This window comes from Numenius arquata, chromosome 6, assembly GCF_964106895.1.
Source record: "Numenius arquata chromosome 6, bNumArq3.hap1.1, whole genome shotgun sequence".
In the NCBI taxonomy this organism is placed as follows: domain Eukaryota; kingdom Metazoa; phylum Chordata; class Aves; order Charadriiformes; family Scolopacidae; genus Numenius; species Numenius arquata.
The window spans coordinates 63,550,767-63,575,999 of record NC_133581.1 but is presented as its reverse complement, the minus strand read 5'-3'; the positions used below and the strand labels follow the sequence as shown (position 1 = coordinate 63,575,999).

General features: G+C 39.7%; 1 protein-coding gene across 1 annotated transcript in view; it reads right to left on the bottom strand.

Annotated features, from left to right (window-relative positions):
- Positions 1-200: 200 nt before the first annotated feature.
- The window catches only part of SPATA7 (spermatogenesis associated 7), a 39,147-nt gene continuing 14,114 nt past the window's right edge, over positions 201-25,233 (bottom strand). Inside the window, exons 5-12 of the mRNA XM_074149748.1 lie at positions 15,700-15,833; positions 7,698-8,140; positions 6,539-6,605; positions 5,323-5,393; positions 4,364-4,417; positions 2,872-2,949; positions 1,397-1,454; positions 201-1,046 (exon numbers count right to left, since the gene is read on the bottom strand). Coding sequence (XP_074005849.1) covers positions 555-1,046; positions 1,397-1,454; positions 2,872-2,949; positions 4,364-4,417; positions 5,323-5,393; positions 6,539-6,605; positions 7,698-8,140; positions 15,700-15,833 — 1,397 coding nt within the window. The 3' untranslated portion in view covers positions 201-554. The remainder of the gene's footprint in view (positions 1,047-1,396; positions 1,455-2,871; positions 2,950-4,363; positions 4,418-5,322; positions 5,394-6,538; positions 6,606-7,697; positions 8,141-15,699; positions 15,834-25,233) is intronic.

The following is a 25,233-nucleotide window of genomic DNA, read 5'->3' as shown; positions in this document are numbered from 1 at the left end:
TCGATGGGATTTAACATCAAAAAATGGACTGAACACTAAGAGAGGAAAAAAATGCTACCTTCTTCCAGGATGGACAAACAGTTCCATCCCCACTCTCCAGGTATGGACTATACCATGTTTTGAGATGGATACATTAAATTCTTGCAGACTAAAAAAAAAATCTTGGATCTTTATAGCAGGACCACAACTGCACTAGCAATGTGTTACCAATTAATTTATTCATTATAAATAGAAAACAATAAATATTTCATAACGTACTATTGCAGCTTTCTAAAAATATACATCTATTTCCATATTCTTAAAAGTCAGGTCTGAGTTATACAAATATAGGCAAAATATACAATATTTGATAACTGAAATTTTATCCTTTACAATCTACATTACTACAGAGATTAATTAATGCCCAATTAATAATACCCTGCTAGAGAGACTTAAGCAATGTTTAAACAGAAATAAACTGAAAATAAAACAAATAATTTACTACTGTTTAACAAAGGGCAGTTCTCCACAGAACTGCCTCCGGCCCGATTTTGACAGCTGTATTTTGGCTACTGTTATGAATAGTCACGTGAGATCTGAAGGGCCTCTGCAAAGCTTTCTTCAAGATCATCAAGTTCCCTGTTGGCTTCCAAGTCACTGTCACAGGTAATCAAGTTTAAAGTTGCTTCCCGTGGGGGTGAAGTGTCTGGGTCTTCTTCGGCTTTCACACGAGAGTGAGACTCTGTCCCGGCATCCATCATTTTAGCGACATCTTCTAAAAAGTCATCCTTGTTGTGTGTCTCCTTTGAACTTTCCCCACACGCTGGTGATTCACAATTGCTTGGTTCCTTTAACAATAATTCCATGGTCCCAAAGAATTCTTCACTTTTTGTAGCTTTTCTTTGCCCCTGACTTGTCCTGGTAAACTCAAGCTCTTCCATCGTGTCAAACTCTTGCAGATCCAGCGAGCCCAAGGTGTCCCAGCCTGGGTGGACTTGCTCCACAGCGCTGCCCGGGCTGCAGCCGAGCTCTGCTTTCAGCACATCCAGCACGTGGCGCATTTTGCCCTAAGGGGATGAAGGAAGGAAAGGATGACGCTTCTCCAGCCCCACGGCCCTCATCCGCCCAGAACTCAGGGCTTCACTCTGAGGTAAGGAAAGGGAGGCTGCTCACGATCAGGGGACTAAATTATGCAGCGTCACCAAACTGAGTTGGTTGTTGTCCCTTCCTCGTGACTCTGCCCGTGACTCACAGATCGTGGCAGATCAGGAGGCTGCAAATCTCATCATAGAGAGCTGCTCCCCACTGAGCATTCTGGTTACTGTCACTGGCAAATACACCAGTGCCCTTCCACTGGGCTTTGGGAACGCCGCTGAAGTCGGATGCAGAGGGAGACCGTTACAGGGGCAGCACCTACCTCATCCAAACGCTTCTTATTTTCTTGTATGTGACACTCAAACAGTTCTTCCAGAACTCTACAAAGGAACAATGAAATGATTTTACAGGAAGAAAACCAACTTCTAACAGATCTATATAAATTAACGACTTTAGGTTTTTAGTTTGATTGCGTAGCTGAATGGGACCACTAGGACTGTTTCAATGGTGCTGTCTCACCAAGGGGGGAGCCCGGAATCGGTACCCACTGGCCACGTGCTCCGGCAAGAGCCAGCCCTGGGCAGCCCGTGGTGACCACAGGGTGATTCCTAGAGCGTTTGGTCTGTTGGGTCTATGTGGTGGGAAGAACCACCAATCCAGTGGCGTGATGAAATACCCAAAATCTCACAGGTGCACCACTGTGGCTGATAGACACAAGTGTAAATAAAGGGAAGGAATAAAATCCAGCTTCAGAAAAAAATTCCAGAGAAAAGCTCTTAGTTCCGAGAGGTCTCTTCCATTGCTTAAGCAGGATGAGAAAAAAATCTCAGCACAGAGGAAGCTTTCTGGGACAACTGAAGTACACGGTCACTGGAACAATTTCCAGAAGGTAAATGAATTTAATCTAGCTTACCTGAGAAATTATTAAAAAAAAAAAAAAAAATTAGTGCAAAAAGGATTTTAAGGGAAGACAACATTACTGTAAAAAGGAACCAGAGGGAGACTGCTCTTGGAATTTCTCAAAGGTTAATTTTTAGATTTAGCGTATTAAACATCCAGAGCCTTGACATGAGGAAAAAAAAAAAAAGCAAAGGAGAGTGCACAGAATAGAAAATCAGGTGGGAACGTTATCAGTCCAGAGGAAGATCAGAATTTTATGCTGAAATTAGACTGCCTTGAAAATGGAATTACAAAAATGGGTTAAAATTCTGTATCAGAAATAGTGCAGGGTTTTTTTGCTGTAAACTGAGAGTTCTTTATCAGAAGGAATTGATATGGAAAATGGGAGTACTACTCAAATACATTAATTGTATCACAACTTATTGTTTAATTATTGATAAAAATCTGAGGTAGCAACTGGTGAACCCTCATCTGAAACAGTATGTCATCCTGACAACCTGTCTTGAAGACGGAATTCATATTAAAACAGGAAGAAGGACAGAAGGGAGGTGGAGGATCTGTTGTGTGAAACATCAGTAACTTGGTTTATTATCAAAACAGATGCTGCAGAGTAAAATGATTTCTTCGTAGCGTTCCTCCACCCAGGGCTGCACGTCATTTTCTAACAGAGGCTTTATCTCATGGTACACAACAGCAGATCAAAGACCCACAGGTCTTTCCTAGCTCTCCTTTCTTACAGAATGCAAAAAAGAAAAGGGAACAGCACAAAAGCGAGAGGTAATGGTGTATCTATATATTCTTAAAGTCAAAGAAATGATTACTGAACACTACTTCGCTTTCTTAGAGTCCATGTGCTCCTGACACAGCATTACAAATTTGAAAACAACCGTAGCCTACCTGTTAGAAAACAGCCCGAGGCTCAGAATATCGTTTGTTACATCTTCAATGAAAGCTAAATATAAAAGCTCTTCTTCCCTGCAGGGAGAATAGAAAGCCCAATGTTAAATGTCTTAAAATAGAAACACATTTCACAATGCAGTAGGGTCCAGTCACCTTTATGGGAAATGCCATTAAGAAGATTGTGCAGTTCTTGGCACCAGCTGCTATTTTTCAGAAAGGTAATTCTGTAAGGAAAAAATGGAGCCTTTCATTCGATTTGAGTAATAATAAGAAAACCCCTGTGTAAAATATCGGACTGTTAGAAAGGTCACTGTGGTGGTTCGTGTTATGGTAACTTTCTGTTGTGGTGTAAATTAGCAGAGAGCTCCTGAGCGGGGAAATGGGCCAGTCTGGGAAAGCGTTCAGAACCTGCTTTGCACTCCAGAAGAAAGGGGCACTAACTGGGAAAAAAATGTAAAATTGCAGTTTGTTGCTCTGAGTAAAGGCTTCCAAAGGAGCTTCTAGAGAATCTGACTACAGCTGAAAATTGCTAGTCCTCAACGGAAGCTCAGAAAAATATAAATGCTTATTTGACAAACTCCATTCCTTTCAAACAACAACTCTTTAATGTAAAAAAGCATCCTTCTTAGTGTGAGATGTGGCAGCTTTCACCACTTTGATTGAATTTCTCTCTGTTTTAATACCTCCTGAAGCCTTGTTGATGCCAATCGCTCTCAAGGGGAGACTCTCCAAAAGTTTGGAGTTCTGTTTGGAAAACAACAAGAGAGAAAACCCCAAAAGAAAATATTTCAGAGCTGCTTCCCTTTCATAGCATCTTTCTAAATAGTGCAGAGCATTCAATCAAGTTCTATCAAATCATCCTCCAGTCTTGGTAAACAGAACGTAAATAATGGGATACATCTTACATGACATTCATTACATAAAACTTTTCATCCAGCCTGAAGATTGTCATTTTGGTTCCCTCTATCATCAAGAGAGAAAGATATCTATAGCTGACCTTTGATACCCGTATCACACCCTTAAGGTTAGGTAAGAACAAGCCTGTCCTAAAGCACAAAGAATCAAACAACTTTCCTAAGGTCCCGCGATAAAGCCTTGGCAGCGTTTCTGAACGGAATACAAACCTCTCCTGACTCTCATCAAACTTCAGAGCAGAAATGTGGTAAGAATGCCCCAAAATTCAATATTTTATCTTGCCGATGTTTGCTTCAGACAGATTACAGACCAAAAAAAAAGAAAATTTAAAGTATAGCCACTGGTTAATAAGAGAAGTCTATCTTTCTTCCAAAGTTATAATGAATTTCCTTCATTTTTTTATTCACGTGGAAATTGTAAAGTGTTATACAATTCATAGTCATGTCAGTTCTGCCGTAGATTGTGAACAACAATTTATTCTGAATCCTCATTTACTGTGTCGAGTTCATCAGTTTTGAGGAAGGGTTTCTAGTCACATGTTGAAGTAGCAGACAAGCAGTTTAAGCGTACTTACTCAGCCTCCGCAGTCCTCCCGGCTGAAGGCTGCTGAGAATACACCGATGTCTCTCTAATGAGAAAAATACAGGATAAGAAAGAGCAAAAAGCAACATTCTAAAAACCCCTTTCTATTACTTTGCATCTCACTTTCTCCTGGAGCTATGTTGTGCCGTTATCCCACCTCCTCTTGGAAAAAACCCACCAGAACAACCCTGAACCTGCTCCAGAAGCAAAATCCACTGCTGTGGAAGCCTGAAAGATTGTGGTTTTCAAGAGTCTTGTAACACCTCACTAGATGCAGTGCTCTAGTACCTGAGAAATTGCTTCAGATGCTACAGAGACCTCCACTAGCCATAAGAGTGCTCTTTCTCACTCCGAGTACAATCGTTACTCGGGTACAAATGCCTTTGAAAAGGCCGGAGAGCAAATCAGCAAGTCAAGGATGATGTTCAGGTAGGCAATGAGGAGCCTCTCACCTGGTTCCCAACACTGCCTTTGTATTGTAGAAAATATTCTAAAATTCAGAAAAAAAAAAAAAGATGTGGGAAATGCCTCTGGTCTGCAATTCTCGCAGATCATAGATTGATGAGGCTGGATGCCTGGAGACCCTTTTTCCTGAAAGGAAACGCCAGCTGGAATATCAATCCACTACTTAGTTCTCTCCATCTGAGCTTACAAACTATATATTTCTTATAAAGTGGTGCAACTAACAGCTGTATTAATGTGCCATCAGTCTCGCTCCCGACAAAAATATTCATATATTTCAGAGTTCTCTTTCTTAATTGGCTTCCCAGTGGAAATTTATCATAAGAAAATAATGAATTTTGAAGTTGGGATAGGCCATGGATCTGAAAAAAAATAACCAGAAATCCTGCGAGAAGAGACTTGGTAGTGAAGGCTTATGGCCTAAAAAGCAGCTGTAGAGAAAGCAAGAAGGAATGAGTCAAATATTCCTTCCTGCTGTAAATCAGGCACCTCAGGAAGGAGTACGGAAAAGCAGCTGTTTCTCTCTCAGGCTCTTCCACAGTGTATCTTCTGCCTTCAGCCTGCAACACAGAGATACGAGCTTTATTACTAGTGCAAACACACAGCTAATTTCACCATTAAAATAAACCTAATAACTATCTGTGAATCAGCAGCCCTACAAATTTTATGTCTTTTCTGAGGAATTCCGGGTAAACTGAGACATATGGCAGCAAAGGGCCATCAGCTTTGACATCCAAAATTTTAGTCAGGGGCAAGAGGAGATGTGGAACATTTCTCCCTGGACAAGTACGTCAAAGATGAATCCTCGAAAAGCCAGAGGAGGTTGATGTCACCAACAGGAGTAAAATTTGATGTGCAAAAATAGGGCCTGGCGCTGTAAATCACATCTCTTGTGATGTGATTGCTTGCACGAAAGCGATGGAAGGTAAAGTTGCTGACTGCCTGCATTTTAAATGGCAACACTCTGAAAGGGCCACTGTGAAGCTCCATGACTTACTGTCGTCACTTTTACAACAGCCAAAGAAAAAGTGAGATATGACAGTTTTGAAATGAAATCAGAAACTCTCCATGGAACATGGAACTGGAACTTCTGAATAAGCGTTTAACTAGTTCTTAACAAGACCAGCTGCAGATGCAGATCAATCCAGGTGTGGCCACTCTTCTATTTTCAGTAAAACTATAACTACATACTCTCCCTCACCCCTCTCCTCCAATGAAAAACCATAATTATGACAGAAAGCGAAGAGTATCAAGGAAAACTTCACCACCTGCTGGTTTGGGTGCTTCCTCAGAGGAAGGGACTCCTTGGTTTCAGTTCTTCTGTCAAGGGCTTTTTGGAATATGTTATCCAATGTAAAAATGAAGAAAAAAACTCCTTGAAAAATAGGTACCTTCTGCTGCTGAGAAATAAGGTACCAATTATTTATGTCTTTAATAGATATTTAAGCGATTGTGCACTTGTAAAAAGTGTTGGGAAAAAACCCCTGTAATATCCTAAGATCTCTTCTTACGCCTCAGTATTTTTTCTTATTGTCTCTGCTCATTCTTTTGAAACTCCCTCTCCCCTGCAGAACTAATTCATCTCATGAAAATAAAGCCAATGAAACTTAAATCAGTTGTATACCGCTGTGGCAGAGATAAAGTACATACTCCAAAATGATGGTGAAGGGTGTGATAGATGATTGACAGATGCTGATTGTGTTACCTTCAATGTGATCTGCTGCTGCTCAGGCAGAAATTTTCTCTCAGACGCTTTGTCTGCAGATGGAAAGCTACAAAATTTTGAGATATGTTAGATTTCAGAGAAGCCCACCTTCAAAATACGCAGGATGAGACTACCAGTGCCAAAGTGGAACTTTCCCATAAATCTGAACAGGATCTAGTATTAAAACTTCTTGGGACGGTTTAGAAAGTTTCCGCTGGACTTCCATTCACATAATAAAACTAAGTTATAGTTCATTGTGAAGGATGACAACAGTCATACATAGCTCATCCAAATCCATTATTTGGCTGTATATTTACAGGGGATAGCTAAATTATCCAAAATAATTGTTCAAAATTGAGAATGGAGATGATCCTATACATAAAAAGTATACCAGGAAAATATGCGACCCACAGCCAGAAAAATCACTAGTTGCCACACTGAGCCAAAGCCATCACAATTCCAGTCATGAGATTCCTACTTTGTTCTAGGACAAACCCAGAGTTAGACACGCAGGCACTGAGGACACACAAGAGAAAAGCCTTCCTTTATGAGGTAGCATCAGTAAAAACAAAACTAAATCAATACTGTTTCATTTGCTACGAAGGAGTTCCATGCAAGAGAAGGACATTAATTTTGTATAAAATATTTCATATAGGATACATCTGAAGGCATTTGTATTAAAATGATAAAAAGACAACAAAGAGCTGCATTCAAGAGTTAAAAAAAAGGGATCTTTGCATGATGTGTTAATTAACAAATAGGAAAGTGTGAAGCAAGAGTGGGCAACTACTTGCATGCTTATAGCGGTTAATTCTTTAGAAGACAGAAAGCACAACTACACGCTAGAGAGAACAGAGAGAGGGAACGACTGCTCCCAGCAGAGGTGAGATTCCCCAGTTTGGATTTAGTGGCAGCTTGTATCCAGTGTGTATAGAGGAAACCAGTTGCTCCACAGAGAAGGCAACAAAACGGGCCAGTGAAAAAAATGAAAATCACGTTCTGTCCTAGCTTTTGCTAAGGCGTACCTAGAATAATTTCAGAATAATTATTCTGGTTTTATACAAATGTAAATGAGAGCAAAACATGTTGGTTTTATGAAGATACCATTCCAATAACATCTAAATTCCACAGGTTCAAAATAAGGTTTCAGTCTCTGTACCTGATCACATCGGTCTGCGTTTGAGCTTCCACACGCTGCTTACAGTGACTTTTCCTTTTCCTTCGGGCAGGAGTGTAATACCTGTACTCTGCCAGGGAAGATTTCGCATCTGATATTAAGGTGCGTGGAGTAAAAGGTTTTCGGCTACCAGTAAAGAATTCAGAGTGCCTGTCTAGAAGGTCCCCGCTGCATACTTTGGAGTTGCTTCCTTGATGCCTCTGGGAGTGACTAGTGCTCACAAAACTGTCAGTGGAGCAACTGCACGAAAGTCCGGAGCGTTTTCTTGGTGTACTTGATGTATTCCGAGAATTTTTTCTGGCATGTTTCACAGGACTGGAGTGAACCGAGCCACGGTCACCATAAGGAGACAGCGCTCTCGACAAGTACCGTGCGTGCTGAGCGTAGGGGAAGAGACCGTCTTTGTCCTCTGCTTCCAAGAAACCCTAGAAAAAATGCAAACAAGATTTGATTGCTTTGCAAGTTCCCAGCTTTGCTCCAGTCGCTACTCCCAGCTATTACTGTCACCACCCTGGAGGTATTTGCTATGTAAAAACTTTCCATTTTTGTAAAATCAAACTAGTTTCAGAGGAGCCCCAGATTTTTAAAAGATTTTAAAACCCAGTCACTGGAAATAAGAGGGTAATAAGAAAATGGTTTGCTTCAGTAGCAAAACATTGATGCTTTGTTACAGAATATTGATGGCTTCATCAAACCAAGAGTTTCAATCATTTTAATCCAAAGGCTCAGACAAGTAAGACAGAAACGCAACTAAACAAAAGTGATATATTGCTAGCAAGGTGACAGTATATAGTATTGTATATTAACCTATGTAATTTATAGTGTAGATTGTAAATATACACCAATTTTGCATTGTCATTCAATTCCTAAAAAAAGGTGTCCTTAAAAGTTCTAAGCAGTATGACTTCTACTGTGTAGAAGTTCCATTTTCTCATGGCACTGCTACTTTTATTGCTTTGAATCTACAATATTAAATTTTTTCCCTTCCAGAACTGCTTGATATTTTAAATTAAAACTCAATACAATGAATATACATTTTGTGGCATGCAGTAAATGCTATTTAGAGGATTAACAAATGCAGATAGTTTACCAACAAAATTAAGTCACCGAACACACTGCTGTCATACCATATATTTCCTTCACAGCAATTCCACATAATTTTCTCCCAAATCAGTGACCTGTCTATGCTATTCCAGTAACTCAAAATGTTCATAGCTGCTGATGCCTAATGCAAAGAGGTATTTTTTTTTCAGATAGCTGAGCCAAAATAAGCCCTTCTTGATGGTGTCTCGTGTGAGCCAACTTTATTTTACTACTACAGCATAATTAAATGCTGAACTGATAACATGCAGTAACAATACCAAACAAATGCCTGTGTTAGTGAGCAGTATAATAAGGCTTACCCGTGTGATTGTTTGCATAAAAAGTAGTGGCAGTGGTAGCTCAGCGCTATAGAAAACAGATAAGACTGGAAAGTTTCAGAATCCACCTATATAGATGCTTTGAAAAGCTAATTCCATACCCTTCAGTATGTATCATAAACAGCTTAATTCTTCTTGCATGCTTTTTTACTCTCAGTGATTAAAACAGTTCGTGGAGCTGCAAGATAGAGCAGATTGTAGAAGTATTTGTGAACACATGATGACTGGTGCCTCACAATAAACAAAATAATAATTAAAAAAGGTATTAAGTGATATTAGCCAACTACACCTCATGAAAGCCACATGTTCTATTCTGTGGATGCAGTCGAGTTGATCCTAAAACAAGAAAAAGGGACAGGGTAAGCTTGGCAATACCCTAAATTTAAGCATTCCTTATTTATGAGGAAGCTTGGGGAACTTCTTTTCTTCTCCTCCTTATGCGTATCATACTTAGAACAGACCGAGCAGCTGAGGCAGTGACTAGATGGAACTGCAAACTGAAGCCCTAGTTGCGCCAATCTTGAGATGTACTGAGAAAGAAGAATGTCTTTTGAAGCCCTTATCCTGGGGTAAACCTGTACTGCCCAAGCAGGTGGGCAGTTCACCTTTTACACAAACAATACGCTGGTGACTTCAAAAAGATTTTAAGGAGTGTCAGAGAACGCTGTTTGTCTGCAATTTGTCACTAAGCTTTCAGAAAATTACTTGTACACGCGTGTTGGTACAGGCAAGTTAACTGTAAACAAGTATGTTCATTTTCTTCTCTAACCTGTATCTATAAAAACATCAGATGTTTATCTGGGGAAAAAAAATAAAGAAGACAAAAACATACCTATAAATATGCTGATTGAAAAAGATTTTCAGCTCTATTCTTCAGAAACAATTGGGGAAAAAAATATTCCATGGAAGTATCATAGCTCTGGACATCAGCACTACGAAGAACTCGAACTAATGTAATTTGGATTCAAGACTCCTGACACCTATCTTGCTTACCAATATATGTTCCTATTCTATTGATTCAGCCAACTGTCATTTGTTTTGAAAGACAGATTTACTCAATGATACATATCAGTAATAATAACCCCCTTAAAAAGGTTTCATAAATGACATATTTATGCTTCAATTTGGTTAAGTCACAGAACTGTGGGAAATGGAGTATTACTTGCAGCAAACTTGTACAGAGAGGACCCCTGAAACTTCACGGAGTCTGTGGACGAGAAAGTTCCATAAAAACAGATGAAAGCTTAGGGCTGTCATCTGATGGGCGAGAGAAGTAGCACTGAGAAAGAATCCAGATTTCTCTCTAAGTTAGTTTTACTTTCTAAAAGACGTTTAGCTTCTCAACTCAAAAGCCACTGAGGTATCAGCCGCCTTATAAAAAACCAAGCTTTGAAAAGCAAGCTTGCTAAATCTATCTTTACATAAAAGGTCCAAAGGCACCTCTCACTGGGGTCACTGAAGTTACACCAAGATGAATTCAAGTCTTGAAATTAACTTGCTCTTGTATGAAAAGGTCTTTCAATAGACTAGTTCATCTACCGTTAGAAAATGAGATGGCAGAGATGCTTTATGAACTGCACTGTCAAGATACAGAAGCTGCAATTTTGTAATAAATGAGCATCTGCTTCTTTTAACTTGAGACAGCTCGATTCATAACCCGCTTTAACAGTGCTCTAAGCGGGGTGAGACCTCCCTCCGCTGCCCGGACAGAGCAAAGGTCTCCCGTGACAAGTGAGGAGCTGCCTTTACAGCCGCTGCTCTCGTAACCCCCTTGTATGGCATCTGTTCGTTTCATTACACACTGATAATGAGCTAAGAATTGAGAAAGGCAAGAGAGAAAATTCACACAAATATGTACACAAATAAGACCTGTATGTATATAACCAGTTTGCATAAGACCTGTATGTATATAACCAGTTTGCACTGGCATCAAGAATAACCATTTTTCTCATTCAAAACTCTGTTCCCGTTACATTCTTCCCACCTGTGTGTGTGGCATTCAATTGTATAATATGGTCCGCTCCTCCTTTCATCAAATACTGTGATGTTATTAATAAGGGTTAGTACTGAACGTGCACATGGAAATGTATTAATTCAACCAACCAGCAGGAGAGTTGACTGTCACGATGAAGCCTGAACGGAAATCTGTACTGAACATTCCTGATGAAAACATCTTTCTTTGATGCTCAGAAGGTTCTGCTGCTCTCTTCAGTCACTTACATCTCTCATTCTGACAGAACTAATTCAAGCACAATGCATCTTCAGACTGTTAATGTCATAACAGTATAATGAATCTTTACGTGTAAAGGATTTGAGTAGCCAATTCACACAGCGACAGATGTGTGCCGCATGCCAAACTAACAGGAGAGATCTGAAACAGGTACTGGTGTTTCCTAATCTATACTTCACATGCACAAGCAGATGGCCGTATCTGTCATTCTTAAGAAATCAACAAAGTCTCAAGAAAACGGGCTGAAAGACATCATGAAATGTCAAGGCAATGGCAACCACACTTCAAATGGTTAAAAGAGCAAATCTACCCTCCTACGGAGCAGCCCTCCTCCAACTGACTTTTTGGCATGGATTAATTTCTTTAAAGAATTTCCTTAGCAGCCAGAAATGCCTATTAATAGGATTATCTGAACATGGGATATGAAATACCAAGTCTTGCTCAAATCAGGGATTTTACTCATGGCCAGCTCAATTCAGGTTTTCTTGCTTCAGAGAAAAGTCATGTTGAGCTTCATGCAGTTTGATCCCCTGAAACACTCAGATGAATGTTTAAAAACCCAAATCAGCTTTGTACAGAAAACCAGAAGTTTTAACTTCTGTTAAAAATCTAGAGATTTCACTAGGATATAGCATTCCATCCCTGGCAGCAGTTGGAAAGACTACATGGTAATGGCATTCTATGCATAGATGTCATGGTATTTTCCAGCCTGTGTCAAACAGCCTTTTCCACTGTGAGAATACTTAAGAGTCATTCATTAAAGGAGTATATACAAGTAATTTGCTGACAGATAAATACTCACTTAAAAATTACATATTCACAAAGACACACAAAGTTAGCAGCCCTTTCAGCATCCGTATCTGTAGTTTATCATCCTGTTTTGATTAACACATGGTGTCAACCATCATTGCTACGCTACAGGGAAAGAGAGGAGCAGCAGAGAAGTACAGCTGTCCCCAGGACACCTTATGCTTTCCCTGTCCCTCTACGTGACTGCAAGAGACGAACCACTGTCCTTGAAGGAATTTAGTTGCTATCGATCCCATCCAAAGGCTGCTCCGTTGTGCCACTTGAAAATGAGCCTGCTCCTCAGGTGCTCACTTAGGTCTTCTGCTCAAAGCAGAGAAATGCACCATAAACATCTATCACATCTTAACCCCCGGCTCTAGATGGAATACTTTTATCTCTGGGACCAAAATAATCTCTTTGATTAAACTCAGTGATTATTTCAAAAAGTCGCTAATGAAATCTAGGTAACCACAAGAAATAACTTCCTCGGTTCATTACATATCGTAGCAGATTCTCACATGACCATAACTTTACATTTATAAGTAGATATAATAGATAAAGAATTCACTGTTCTTGTGCATTGAAACCCTTCTGAAAACCCATCAAAGAGCAGGCCCCCAGGATTCAAGACATATTATAGCTGTTCAGGTTCATAGTTGGCTCAGGGTATAATAAAATACACTGACGAAATCACAGAGCTTATAAGAAATGTGTAACACGAATTATATATTTTAGATGAATTATTTTTACTTCTCTTTGGTTTTACTGTGCACAAAGCAGAGTCTCAACTGAAAACAGTTTCTGCGCTCCATTGTGGCATTAAATAATAATAAATGCAGCTACATGAAAAATGAAAATGATGATATGAAGGCAGCGGAGTTACCAGAATGCATAAAAAGGGAATGCTAATGAATGAAGCCTTTGGAAAACAGAAAGTCAGATGCACACATCAAAGCTGTTTAGCACGTATTTAGCCTATCATCTAGTCAGGCACTGACCCTGTCGGAGTTACAAGGGTTATGATATTTTTATCTACATATGTATGTATGCATGTTGCTCTTAAATTGATACACATTTTATTAGGCAATAAATTAGGCATTATGAAAGTAATTTCTTTAACTTTTGTATTCTTACATGCAAATGTAACAGTGGCAAAGCCAGAAGAATTCTACTTGTCTCTTTTTCTTCCGTTCCTCCTGTAATGTACGATGCTTCTTAAGCACAGGATCAACATCTTACTCTTGCCATTACCTCCTTGGACACCTGGAGGTTGACTGCTTCAAGTTTGTCCTGAATCCCATCCCAACCCAGGCACATCCCAATTCAACAGAACATTTTTTGGAGGAGTTTCCACAAAAAGAGGATGTATAATCAGCTTTTTCCTAATGGCAACAGTGACAGCATTAATATGATTATTGTGTGGCAAAAATCCTCTACATTATCATACGCTTTAACAGGCATCCTTAGAATTTGTTTTCCAACTGTCACTTAATGATATATCCCGATGGCCAGAGAAATACAATCAGAACAGCTAACTCATCCTCACAATGCATTAGAGGACATCTCATCATTGAAGTAGAAGAATCCTCCCTTGGTGTATGAACAAGGACAGGAAATCATAACATCATAGAATCGTAAAATCATAGAATGGTTCAGGTTGGAAGGGACCTTAAAGATCATCGAGTTCCAACCCCCCTGCCATGGGCAGGGACACCTCCCACTAGACCAGGTTGCTCAAAGCCCCATCCAGCCTGGCCTTGAACACCTCCAGGGATGGGGCATCCACAACTTCTCTGGGCAACCTGTTCCAGTGCCTCACCACCCTCACAGTAAAGAATTTTTTTCTGGTGTCTAATCTAAATCTCCCCTCTGCCAATTTAAAACCATTACCCCTCGTCCTATCAACGTCTATTTGGGCAAATCAAGTTGAAATAGGGCTGCATTTTTAGCACAAAAATATGGCAGAGCAGTGACTTCCACTGCCTACCCTGCTACCAGAAGACTCACGTACAGATTTTCACTTCTTACTGACTCACTGGCGCACTTGTTTATACTACATATTATACTACAAACATATTTTAGAAGTCCAGCAATCAACGATTTGATTAACAAAGTGCCAAACAGTATTTTAGTGAAGATAACTCTTTGCACTTGTCAAGTTAAGAAAAAAAACAAAACCCTAGAGGCAAAAAAAGTATTATATCCAAAAATTACTTCTTATGTGTGGTTAAAAGTTATTTTGGCAAGTCTCCCAACATCACTTTCTAATATATACTTTTCAGCGAATAACTTGAAATTCAGACTCGGTTTGTTGCGTTGCACCCTGAGGAGAGCAAGCATAAGGAAAGCTGCAGTTTCTGCTGGTATGAACACTACAGTTTCAGGAAAACCGGTGGTGGGAAGGCACCTGTAAGTAATTAGAACTGGGATAGATATTATTTTAGAATGACCTTGTTTTGCAAAAGATTAAAACAAAGGAAAAAAGCGACGGTCTGTTATAATGCTATATTAAACATCACAAGTGCATCCTTTTGTTTTAAACCAGAATTTATGCAGTAATTAGAGATACATTTTAAGTGCACTTTACTTGGTTTTGCGATGAAATAATTTAAGGAACTTCTCCTGCCCCCACTTTGCAGAAAACAACACGGAAGGACAAAAACGGTATTAATAAAAAATAAAATTTGGATTTTAAATATGACATTTCCTCCCTTTTCTTATGCGTGCCTGCACTTTCATCCTCAACTAAGTGCCATGTACTGAATTTCAAAGCATCACTTCTCTGCGCTGCAGTAAGGTCCCACTCCAGACTGCCTGCTGCAAAACCCAGTCACACAGAGAGAAACTCATGGTGAGTTTTCTGTACTACCTGGAAATGTTCTCCAGCTCTATGTGTATTTAAACAACGTGTGAAGCATTTGCTGTTAAAATCAGAGTTAAAACATCATCTTGTGACAACAAGAGAATGCAATTTATTAGGCTATTTATTTATTACTTGGAAATATACACCACATGGCTGGATGAAATGCCAGCCAAAATAAGTGAACCTATGTATATAGACAGAAAAGCACTTATTTAGACAGCGTAAGTAGTATTTTCACATTCAGTAACTGCAATTTGAGCATGTGGTATATTGTTAGATATGAAATGTATTTCCAAAGCATGGGGATACATGATAAAGAAAAAAAATGGAAGATACCCGATTCTTCTGCTAGGAAGGTTAATGGTAACTTGAGTTCTGCCTTAGGAACTGGTAGTAAGCTCTGGAATGAGAGACAGGACATGGGAATTTCAGCTGAGAAGAATTCCTGGTAACTAGAGCTTGGATTTACCACAAACGCTCTTCATCCAAATACCTGCCATCTTTGTCAGAAGGCCGAGACGTGCATTTGGTGTTGGGCACACGCCAGGAAGACCCTTGTCTATTTTCTGCTGCTTGAAATATGCCAGTCCTCCCTCTAGAGCTGCTGCACAGCACCGATCAGCTGCTATTAGGGGAGGCAAGTAGACTATGGTATCTACTAAACAAAATTAAAATATCTACCTTTCCAAAAGAGGATGGCAGCAGCCTTCCGCTCTCTCTTGAGCTGGATCGGGAGGCAGTTTTACCCACACTCATTTCCTCTTCACACCTGGCTATCTTCTGTTTCAGTTTCTCTCTTCTTCGCTGGTCAGCAACTTAGAAAAGAGACAAAATTTGTCAGATGCAAACTGAATTCTTACCCTTTTTTTGTCCTAAGTGATTTGAAAACGTCACAGGGGTTTCCAATTGCTCAGCAAAGCCAGAAAGCAATTATGAAAAATTACCTCTATTCTCAATAAAAAATACTAGAATACGCTGGCAGCTAAAACTGCGCCTTAGCTGAAGCTGTACCTTAGCTTCCCTGAAGCATTCTCAGCTCTCACAACTAACGCAGCACCACACGAGAATTCCCAGATCAGTATTGCCAACAGAGCACCCTGCTCAAAAACTCACAAGGGTGTTCTCAGGCTTTCACGGATGGAGCTCCTGTGACTGTACTCAGCCACTATTTCAGCAAAACCCAACACGTTTACTGACAGTGAATCTGACACGTAAAAAATCCATGCTTGAACTATGGAAAAATAGAGAGTAATCTTCCAAGTGCAGAAATCCATGGCAAAACAGCATCTTCATGCCAAGAACATGATGAAGGCAAACACCATGAAAGGGCCATTGCCACAGCAAGAGGGAGAAACGTTACCAGTCTGCACTGGTCTGCAGTCCAAGACCACAGCGTTCCTGTAGCACAGAAGATGAGTGAAGTATCTCTGACAGAAAAAGAGAAGAGCCCCAAAGATGGGTAAATCTTCTGCATTCAAGTTTGCCATCAGTCGCTACATCTGCTACCTTGCAGAATACAGCCTAAAGGTCTGGTATGTTGTGTGCACCCAGGTGCCACCGAGGAAGTTCACAAAGTTGAAAAATCCAAATGAAGCTGATGAAAAACATTAATAATTTCATTTCCAGGGGGAAATGAAGCGGGTTTACGTACGCAATCATACGTTTGACGTCTATTTACACCACGAAACCTGTTTTAACTCTCGACAACATTTCTCATTCACTTAACGCAGACCTAAGCGTGTGAATGGTTTGTTTGATATGGGGACACAGACAGAAAGGCCTCTGCAGATTTCTTCTTCAGTTTCGTAATATATTTATATCGCACTCTGGTAGACCCCAATCTTCACACACACTGCTACACTGAACGTGTGGAAATGTAAATAACTTTGTGGATTGGTATGGTACATTCTTCTAGACAGCTGAGAACTACAGCAATCTGAGGACATTTAATCAACCTTTAAAACACATTCATCTGTGTACATTAACCCTACAGACAAGTTAATCTCTAGGAATTATTTAAGCGTATTCATTTTATGAAACATTTCAGTCCCCTCTTAAATTAGAAATGATTCTTTCAGATGCAAAATCCTCGCTCTCATTCCTCAGGGAAATCCCTTTTTCTCTTTTGTCCAATTCTTACAATTGATATGTAAAATATTAAGTAATTTCTTTTCTGGCTGCTGATTTATTCTGCATATTCCATTAGAGTACTTGCAATATGAAGTTGTTTTTATTCCTGGAAAAATATTAGCTGAAGTTAAGATATGCTAAATTCTACAACTCTGAATTAAAAATATGCCTTATAACAGAAGGAAAACATGTACTGTACCATGAAATTATTAAAACTCAACATTTTTCTTCCTACACTAAATTATTATTATGTGGCTATTCTAAATTACTATTACTTCTAATTGTGTTTGTCTTAAATGTTACAGACAAGCACTCAAAAATTACCTACAGATGAGAAGTTTTACTTGTTTGAGATAAATAATTACTCGTGCTGGGCCACCAGAGCGTGTCTGTGTGTGCACACACATGGAAGCTGTAAAAACCCAAGCCTCACCTACTGCTCAGGAAACCTGGTGATGGCTGAAATGAGGGCTGAGTAAACAGCTAGGGAAACAATGAACGAATGACAGCTCTACAAAGCAAAAATGCAAATCATGCAGAAGTATGCATGTCTCTTTTTGGAAGCGTGAGTAGAGGCCTGAAACAGAAATTTTCCTTACACTCAAGTGCTTAGGTGGAAAGTGGGTTTGTCTAAGACAAGACAGGCTTAACCACTTTACTGCGTGTTCTACCCGCCTGCCACGGCTTCACAGGAGTTTCTGGGCAAAGTGCAAAGCAGTGTGATTATTGCTGCAAAATTGAGTTCCTGTGTTGTCCTTATTCCGCTCTTTACAGGATAAAGTCTCAGATTTAAAACATGTGGATGGACTCTGCCTTCCTACTGCTGTTCCAAGCTATAAAAATCCACTACAAACCTCCTCCAGGACTGTGTGCTATGACTCTCCTCAGCTGAAGCACAGCTTGTGCCCACGAGTAAAGCAGGAAGGAGCAGTAAGTGTGCCGGCTAAGCCTATCTTTGGATGTCACGACGACCCAATGGGACTACCGTCACCTGCATGGGAAATGCACAGTCTTTGTCTCACAGCAGTCATATATAGAGCTTAGCTCAGCTAATCCATTAAGTGCCTTCCGAAAGCTATAAAGTCACTCACGCGTAACGAGAGGCAGAGCAGACGTATGCAAAACGGCATGGCAGAAATTCCCAGCAGCGTACCCATCTTGTTGCCAAATTAGGGAATTTTCAGGCTAGATCGGCTGTAAAAGCTAGGAACTGTGAAAGCAGCGGAGCACGACTTAAAGAAATCCTTCTTGAGAAGAGCTAATGTAGATGTAAACAGACAGCTAGATATACGTTAGGACAGCCCCGAGGCAGCCAGCGAGTAGCACAGACCAGGGCACAAGTACAGACACAAGAACATGCATGCTGCCTACCTCCCCTCACTTCCCATGTCCTCTCCTCAAGCGGGGACTGGAGAATCCAGTCTTTCCATTTGACTTTAGCCAGGCAGAAAATGGTATCACACAAATGGCCTGAATCCTTGAGGCACTAACTGCATTACAACTAATGGGAGCTGAAGATACTCAAGGCTGCCATACATACATAACCGCTCGTCCTGCAGCTGTGCATCTACTAAACCCACTGTTGCAGATATCTTCTGCTTCAAATAAATCACAGATATAGCTTCTTTAGTTTTCAGTGAGATTAATAAACTAAATTTGACACGAGTGCCCTTGTCATAGACTAGTGGGAAGGAAACATCAACTGCATTTGTTAACAGGTACTTACTAGTTTCACTGCGAGTAGCTTTTACCGTACATTGGCTCCAGAAACGTAACACATTTGTAGAATTAAATATGGGAGAAGTTCAAGACAAAAAGTATCTTGTGACAAATGAAAGAAAAAAGAAAACCACTGGGTTTTTTTTCTTTTCTTTAAAACTGGAAAACTAAATGTTTAGGAATAAAAAAATACAGTCTATAGATCCAAATAACATGAGTCCCCTTTAAAAGCTTATTAGAGACTTTGAGATTAATTATATCTTACTAACTGCTGTGCTCAAAACGACCACAAAGATTTATAGTATAGTAAAGAGAAAATCTATTAGAATATAAACAAAGTAGTGATTTTTGTATATCAGATACAGAGTCTGTGGAACTAAACTCCGTAACTTATTGCACCCAGCCCACGAATCTGTTCTCTAAATTCTGTTGTTAGTGAGACGAAAGACCATGAACGAAGTTAAACTGCAGCATTCTCCATAAAGAGCTACCTATAAAACGCTCATAAATCTGTCACAGCAGTAACGCTTTTGCCTACGCAAACACCCCTGTGCAAAGAGTACCCCCCACTTCCAAAGCAGAGACCACATCACTCTATTTCCCTGTTAGAACACTCCCTCTATAGGCTTGATCCTTTGTTTCCTTAAGCCGAGGCTGCAGCAGTATTTCTAGACACATGCTTAAAGTCATAAAATTAATGTCATAAACCTGAAGAAACAAACATACATACCACACTCCTAAGCAGCTTGAAAGCTCTGGGCTTATAAGGACAGTACGATTTGGAATGCCAGTGGTTGTCCTTTGCTCTGAATTTCCAATCTCTAAATTTATCATAATGTCACATCGCAGTACAACCGGCAGTTAACCTTCAAGTTATTTCATTTTTGATGTAAATAATCCATGGCAGACAATGAAATATTAAGTTAGATTTAAATTGAGTTCAATTGGCAGAACAATGTATCTCGAAAGAATTGCCCAACTCCGAGCATTTCTCCTTTGTGTTTTTCTATCAGCTATTTTTGCAGTAACACACTTCTGGTTATTATTTCCCTTATGAATTCTCTTAGATAAACAACGCAAACAGCAGCCTTATTTCTGCTGAGCTTGAAGTGCCTGCAGTGACCGTAATTAAAGCGTTCAGCATATCAGTTGGCGCTATTACTTCTGCAAGCAAGCTTTTCCTTCTGTAGTAATTTTTACTATCGGCTTCCCAGCTCTACACAAATCCCCAACACATCATGATTTAAGCACCTGGGGTGAGATCTCGGCAACTGCAAACTGAATTTTGCCATTGGGTGTGAAGTTCGAGTTTCTCATAAGTCTAAATCTAAATTTCTTAACACGGAAATTTTAACTTGCATAACTCTAAGAGACGATTCTGCAGTCCTTCCCATCCATTATCGGTAGCACTGTTTCATCAAATAAGGGAGGAATCACCATAAAAAAAGGTGACAAAAGATTTATTAAGGGTTTGATACTACAGCCTTGCTTGTATCACGTAGAAAGTAATGTTTGTCTCAGGGTGCGTACTGCAGAAACGTGATACCGTTTGGCAAAGCTACTAATGGCAAAATCTGGCCATTGCTAAAGCTTGGAAATAAAGCCTAACAGTGAGATGTGAATCCTTGAGAGGCATTTCAGGAGAGGTTAGAAGCACAGGATTATCCCAAATCCATCCACCTCTGATCCTCCTACAGGGTCCTCATCCCACAGACATCTCATAGTTACTCCTGTCAGTCGCGTGAAGAACAGAGCAGCCTGTACACAGCCTACTGCACGGGACCTGGGAAACGCCGCATCAGCGCTGAAGAAGACTTCTGGGCCTGCTCAGGTAAACCTCCACGCGTGTACCCAGAAAGAGGTGCATCTGGCTTCTAGGCGGGCTTGCACAGTGGATTTTGTCCACTTGGGGCAGCCCCCCAGGACAATTTAGACATATTGTACTGAGCTAATACTGAGAATAAGCGGAAAGCATAATTTTATTCCTGTTCCCTGGTATGCTGCAGCTATTCTGTCATCCTCGGCAGTGGAAAATGGTACAAAACCAACAACACTCTCCCAGTGGATAAATAGTAAAGCTGGCTCAAATCAACTAAAAACCAGGGACACATTTTTAATAATAATAATGATGATTAACTACTGAAACAGCTACAAAAGGAAATTCTGTTTTCTCTATTTCTTGACCTTTACAGGTCAAGACTGCAGGCCTTTCTTTTTTATTTGCTTTATTTACCATGTTCAGTAAAGTTGTCGAGTTCTGTGTTAGCACAACTGGATGAAACTTTTGGTCTGCTTGACTCATGACGTCAGACTAGATGATCTAATGTCATCGCAAATACAAACTCTATGGAAAATGTGATTTTGATGTACTGAATATATAACTAAAATTAATTACCTCTTATAAAACAAGACAGAAAACCTTTCTGTAGAAGAAACTTTAAAGTAAGTAACTTCTGCAAGAAGTAAAATTACTACGGTTAAAAGTACAGGTTCATAGAGATTTTTTTACACAGTAGATTTTCCTGCTCTCCAAAAATTCAGACTTGATAAATATACTAGAGCATCTTTCCAAAGACATACTTGATCTCTGAAAACCCACATTAGAATTAGCTGAGTGTTTGACACTATAGAATTTGTATTAGCCGCTTATAACTTTCATTTTCAGAAATGCATACGTAAGGACAAGACTCAACAGAAAAGTTAAGAGTCAAAGATGGGAAGATTTTGTGAAAGCTTCCTGTGAAACGGCAGCAACAACAAAAGACAGCTTTTTATAGCATAAAGGGTAGAGAGATACAACGTAAAATATGTGATCATATGAAAGATTAACATTTAAATATAAAATTCTATAAGAATATGTATTTTTTGACACGTCTACCTGAACCTAACACCCCAATAGTAGAAAAACAACGTAACTGATCAGTCTGAATTGTTGTCTCTCCCCATCTCTCAGCCCCCTTTCCCAAGTATTCAAGTTCCATCAGGCTAAAATAGATTTCTGGTGGGTAACTTCTCAGAGAATACTTTTTTTCCTTCTTCTTCTCCTTCTCCCCCTCCCTCTCTTCAGTATCAAAGAGACCTGCATTCCCAAGCACACTAATCACTGGGTTCAGGCTGTACTATCAATATGCCCTGTGGAAAAACCTCTACACATATGGGTTGAAAAGTTAGTACTGTTAGGAACCAGGCATGTGTAGCAGCAGCTGTCTTACTTGGCACAGCTTTTGTCAAGTTTTCTGGCACAAATTCCACAACCACAGGCTTCTAATGGCCACCGGTATCAATCAACATGCTTGGAGTAATTCTGAACACAGACGTTTCACATTTCAAGAAGTTTCACATTTTAACAACTATTTTAAGTCAATAAGGCTGATCTAATACAGGAGAACATGCTCACTGCTAGCCCAGTGGCATGGCAGCTTGCCTACTTTGCTGCCAGCGAAGATACCAGGAAAAGAACAGTGGAAACTAAATCCACTTTAAGGACAGAACACATTCAGTCGGCCAGGGAGAATGCCAACTACAGTATCAGGTTTAATTCTTAAACACTAATGACTGATTCATGGCAACAACCCCAAAGGGAAATACTCACCTGCTGTTTTAGCAGTACATAAAGCACATTTTCAGGGGATGTTTTTTAACACTATCTGCAGGAATTCTGTTTTGTAACTCTATGCTATTAATAAATCTTAGCATTTCAAACCAAAAATTTACTCCCCTTCCCAAATCTCTTTTGAAATAGAGGGGGAACGGAAACCTTATTTGGGATGTGATAAGCAGTAAGACGAGGAATACAAAAAGAAAGAAGTAATACTACGCTTCAGTTGAGGCAATGACAGGCACAGAATTGCTGGAAAAATAAAGCTGTAAACCCCTCTGCTACAGGGAGTCCCCTGATATTCAGCCATATTGACAATGCAACCGTGCCTGGACAAACGGTGTGTCCCATCTCCATCAAGAAAAAAGAAACCGGCTTGAAATTATTTTAAAAATCCTTTTCCCTTACTTGTTTCTTCAGTACATTTTCAATACTCTTCCCGCCTGAGCTATTGGCTCTCATCTCCACATTATCTGTTTCATAAAAGACAGGGGAAGGAAAACTATTCTTCAGTGGATTGCCAGAGACGCTACAAACGATGTCTTGCACTGAGCCTAACACCTGAACACGTAACGCTTGGTCGCGCTATCATTACAGTACAGAAATCTGTAGTTCTTGATGAACAATGCATAGAACAGTAGGAGAAAAAGACGACCACTCTAATTTTAGGAATGAAATAAATTGAAATAATTTTCAATTTCACTCTAAACATCTAGAGTTTATAAGACTAGTGCAGATACTGGACTAGGGATGCCCGAGTACTCTTAAATACCTTGAAGGCGGCAAGACCAATAATGAAGAATTTGAGCAGATGTGCCCTATGGAATTATCCCTTTGCTAACTCCGCACAAATTTCAGCCTGAGTGGCAGTTTCTTATCTGTTTATAAGGTGATCTCAGTCAGGTGACAAAACAGATGAAGAAAGCAGGTCAGAAAAAAATATCACTTACACGCGCACATTGAATAGAGAGATTAATTCTCAAGAGATTTTTATTAAGAAAGGATAATCTTAAGTATCTGGTACAAACGCATACCCAAAAATCCTGGGCCTATTGCAGTTGAGACACTTTTGCCGTTGACCATCACAAACCAACAACTTCAACCATGGCATCTACACCCCTTATGCCCCAAAATTTGCCTTTTAAACCAGAATTACGAGGACAAATGCTTTCAAGTAAATTCAGTTCTAATCCCGACAGTGTTTGAATTGGCAAAAAATCTTTTCTCTCATTCTTGCAGAAAAAAGAATGGACATCTTCTACTGCAAGAAAAATAAGTGTCTGTAGCATTTTAGGCAGACGATTTAAGATGAAAATGTAAACGGTAACATTTTTCAGCATTGCAAAGTAAAAATATAAGGAATATTCTAATAAAAAGATATTGCTTACCTAAGTTTGCTTTATTACTTTGCTTTCACTCAGCACTCATTTTTAATAAGAGAACATGAAGCACTTCACAAAATAAAACTTGAAAACTGGGGCAGAGACATAATACTGCCCGAAGAAGCCACTTTTAGGGAAAAAAATACAACATTATTTATTGCTTTGTTAAACAGATCTTAAAAAATGGCAAATTCATTGTCACTTTATAATTGCACAATTCCTCTCAGTGCAGAACATCAAGCAAACAAGCTATATTTTAGAACGTTGCTAAATCTAAGGATAAAAAGCTCTAATCACACCGGATACTCAGCTCTGGGAGACCAAGAAGTCAGTCCGACATTTCTTCCAAATGAATCCTGTGCTACTGACTAGGATCCCAATCCTTGAGCTCTGATGCTCTGCTTCACTTTATGAGCTAGCTCTATTTTGGGAATATAATCAATTTCAACTAAGTAACAATTAGCACTCCCAAGCCTTAGGCTAGAATAACAGTAGATAAATCAAGGATTTTATTTTTTTTTTTTAAAAATCAAAGGCTTTATTATTATTTTTTCTTTCGGCTAGCTTTAAATTTTTTTCTTTTGTGAACAAGAAACATCTTGTAGGGTTGTGATGGTTATATGCGTGTTCTAATAAGATAAAAGCAGCAGCTTTTTCCAGCCCAGTTTGAAAACAGGTGAAAGAGCAATTTAGTGAGGATTTAGTGTACCAATTTTATCAAACAGATGGGTAAAAACAAAAGCAGCAACAGAGGTGAAATGTTTCCATCACACCCTACATCGGAGATTAACGTTCTGTCTGTGAGCAGGGCAGAGTTACATGGTCAGACACCCGTCTGAGTAAGATGAACTGAAAGAGAAACATATTGCACAAAGCCTTGCCATCTGAAATGGAAATTTCCTCACTACAGAGCACACCTGCCAGCGTCATGACAATTATCTGTTAAGGTTAAGGCACTGTCGCTGCCTCCCAAAATGAACTCATTATTCAGGGAAACTCACTCTGATGTGAAACACACAAGCTACTAGCTCAGAAGCATTTTATCTGTAAAGACAGCAGACTCTAAAATAAATGGGCATTTGTTGGTGCAGAGAAAGACCCAAGACCTGAAAAGGTATGGAAGAGTAATCGTAATTAGGGAACCTAAGAAAGATTCTAGCAGATGCAGAAAGAAAAGCTACCTGAGGGTTTTATTACACAAACACGTAGGTGTAAATTTTCTTCTTGCACCAACCCTGCATTTTCATGCTTGTTACAAAGCAAATCTTGGTAGAGCTGGAGCATGAGAAGAATGACTTTTTTCAGATGACTGCAGAACAGGTGATCTGAAATTCCTGCTGCAATCTGCAGACCCTAGATACCCCTGCAATACTCTTGCTGCTTGCG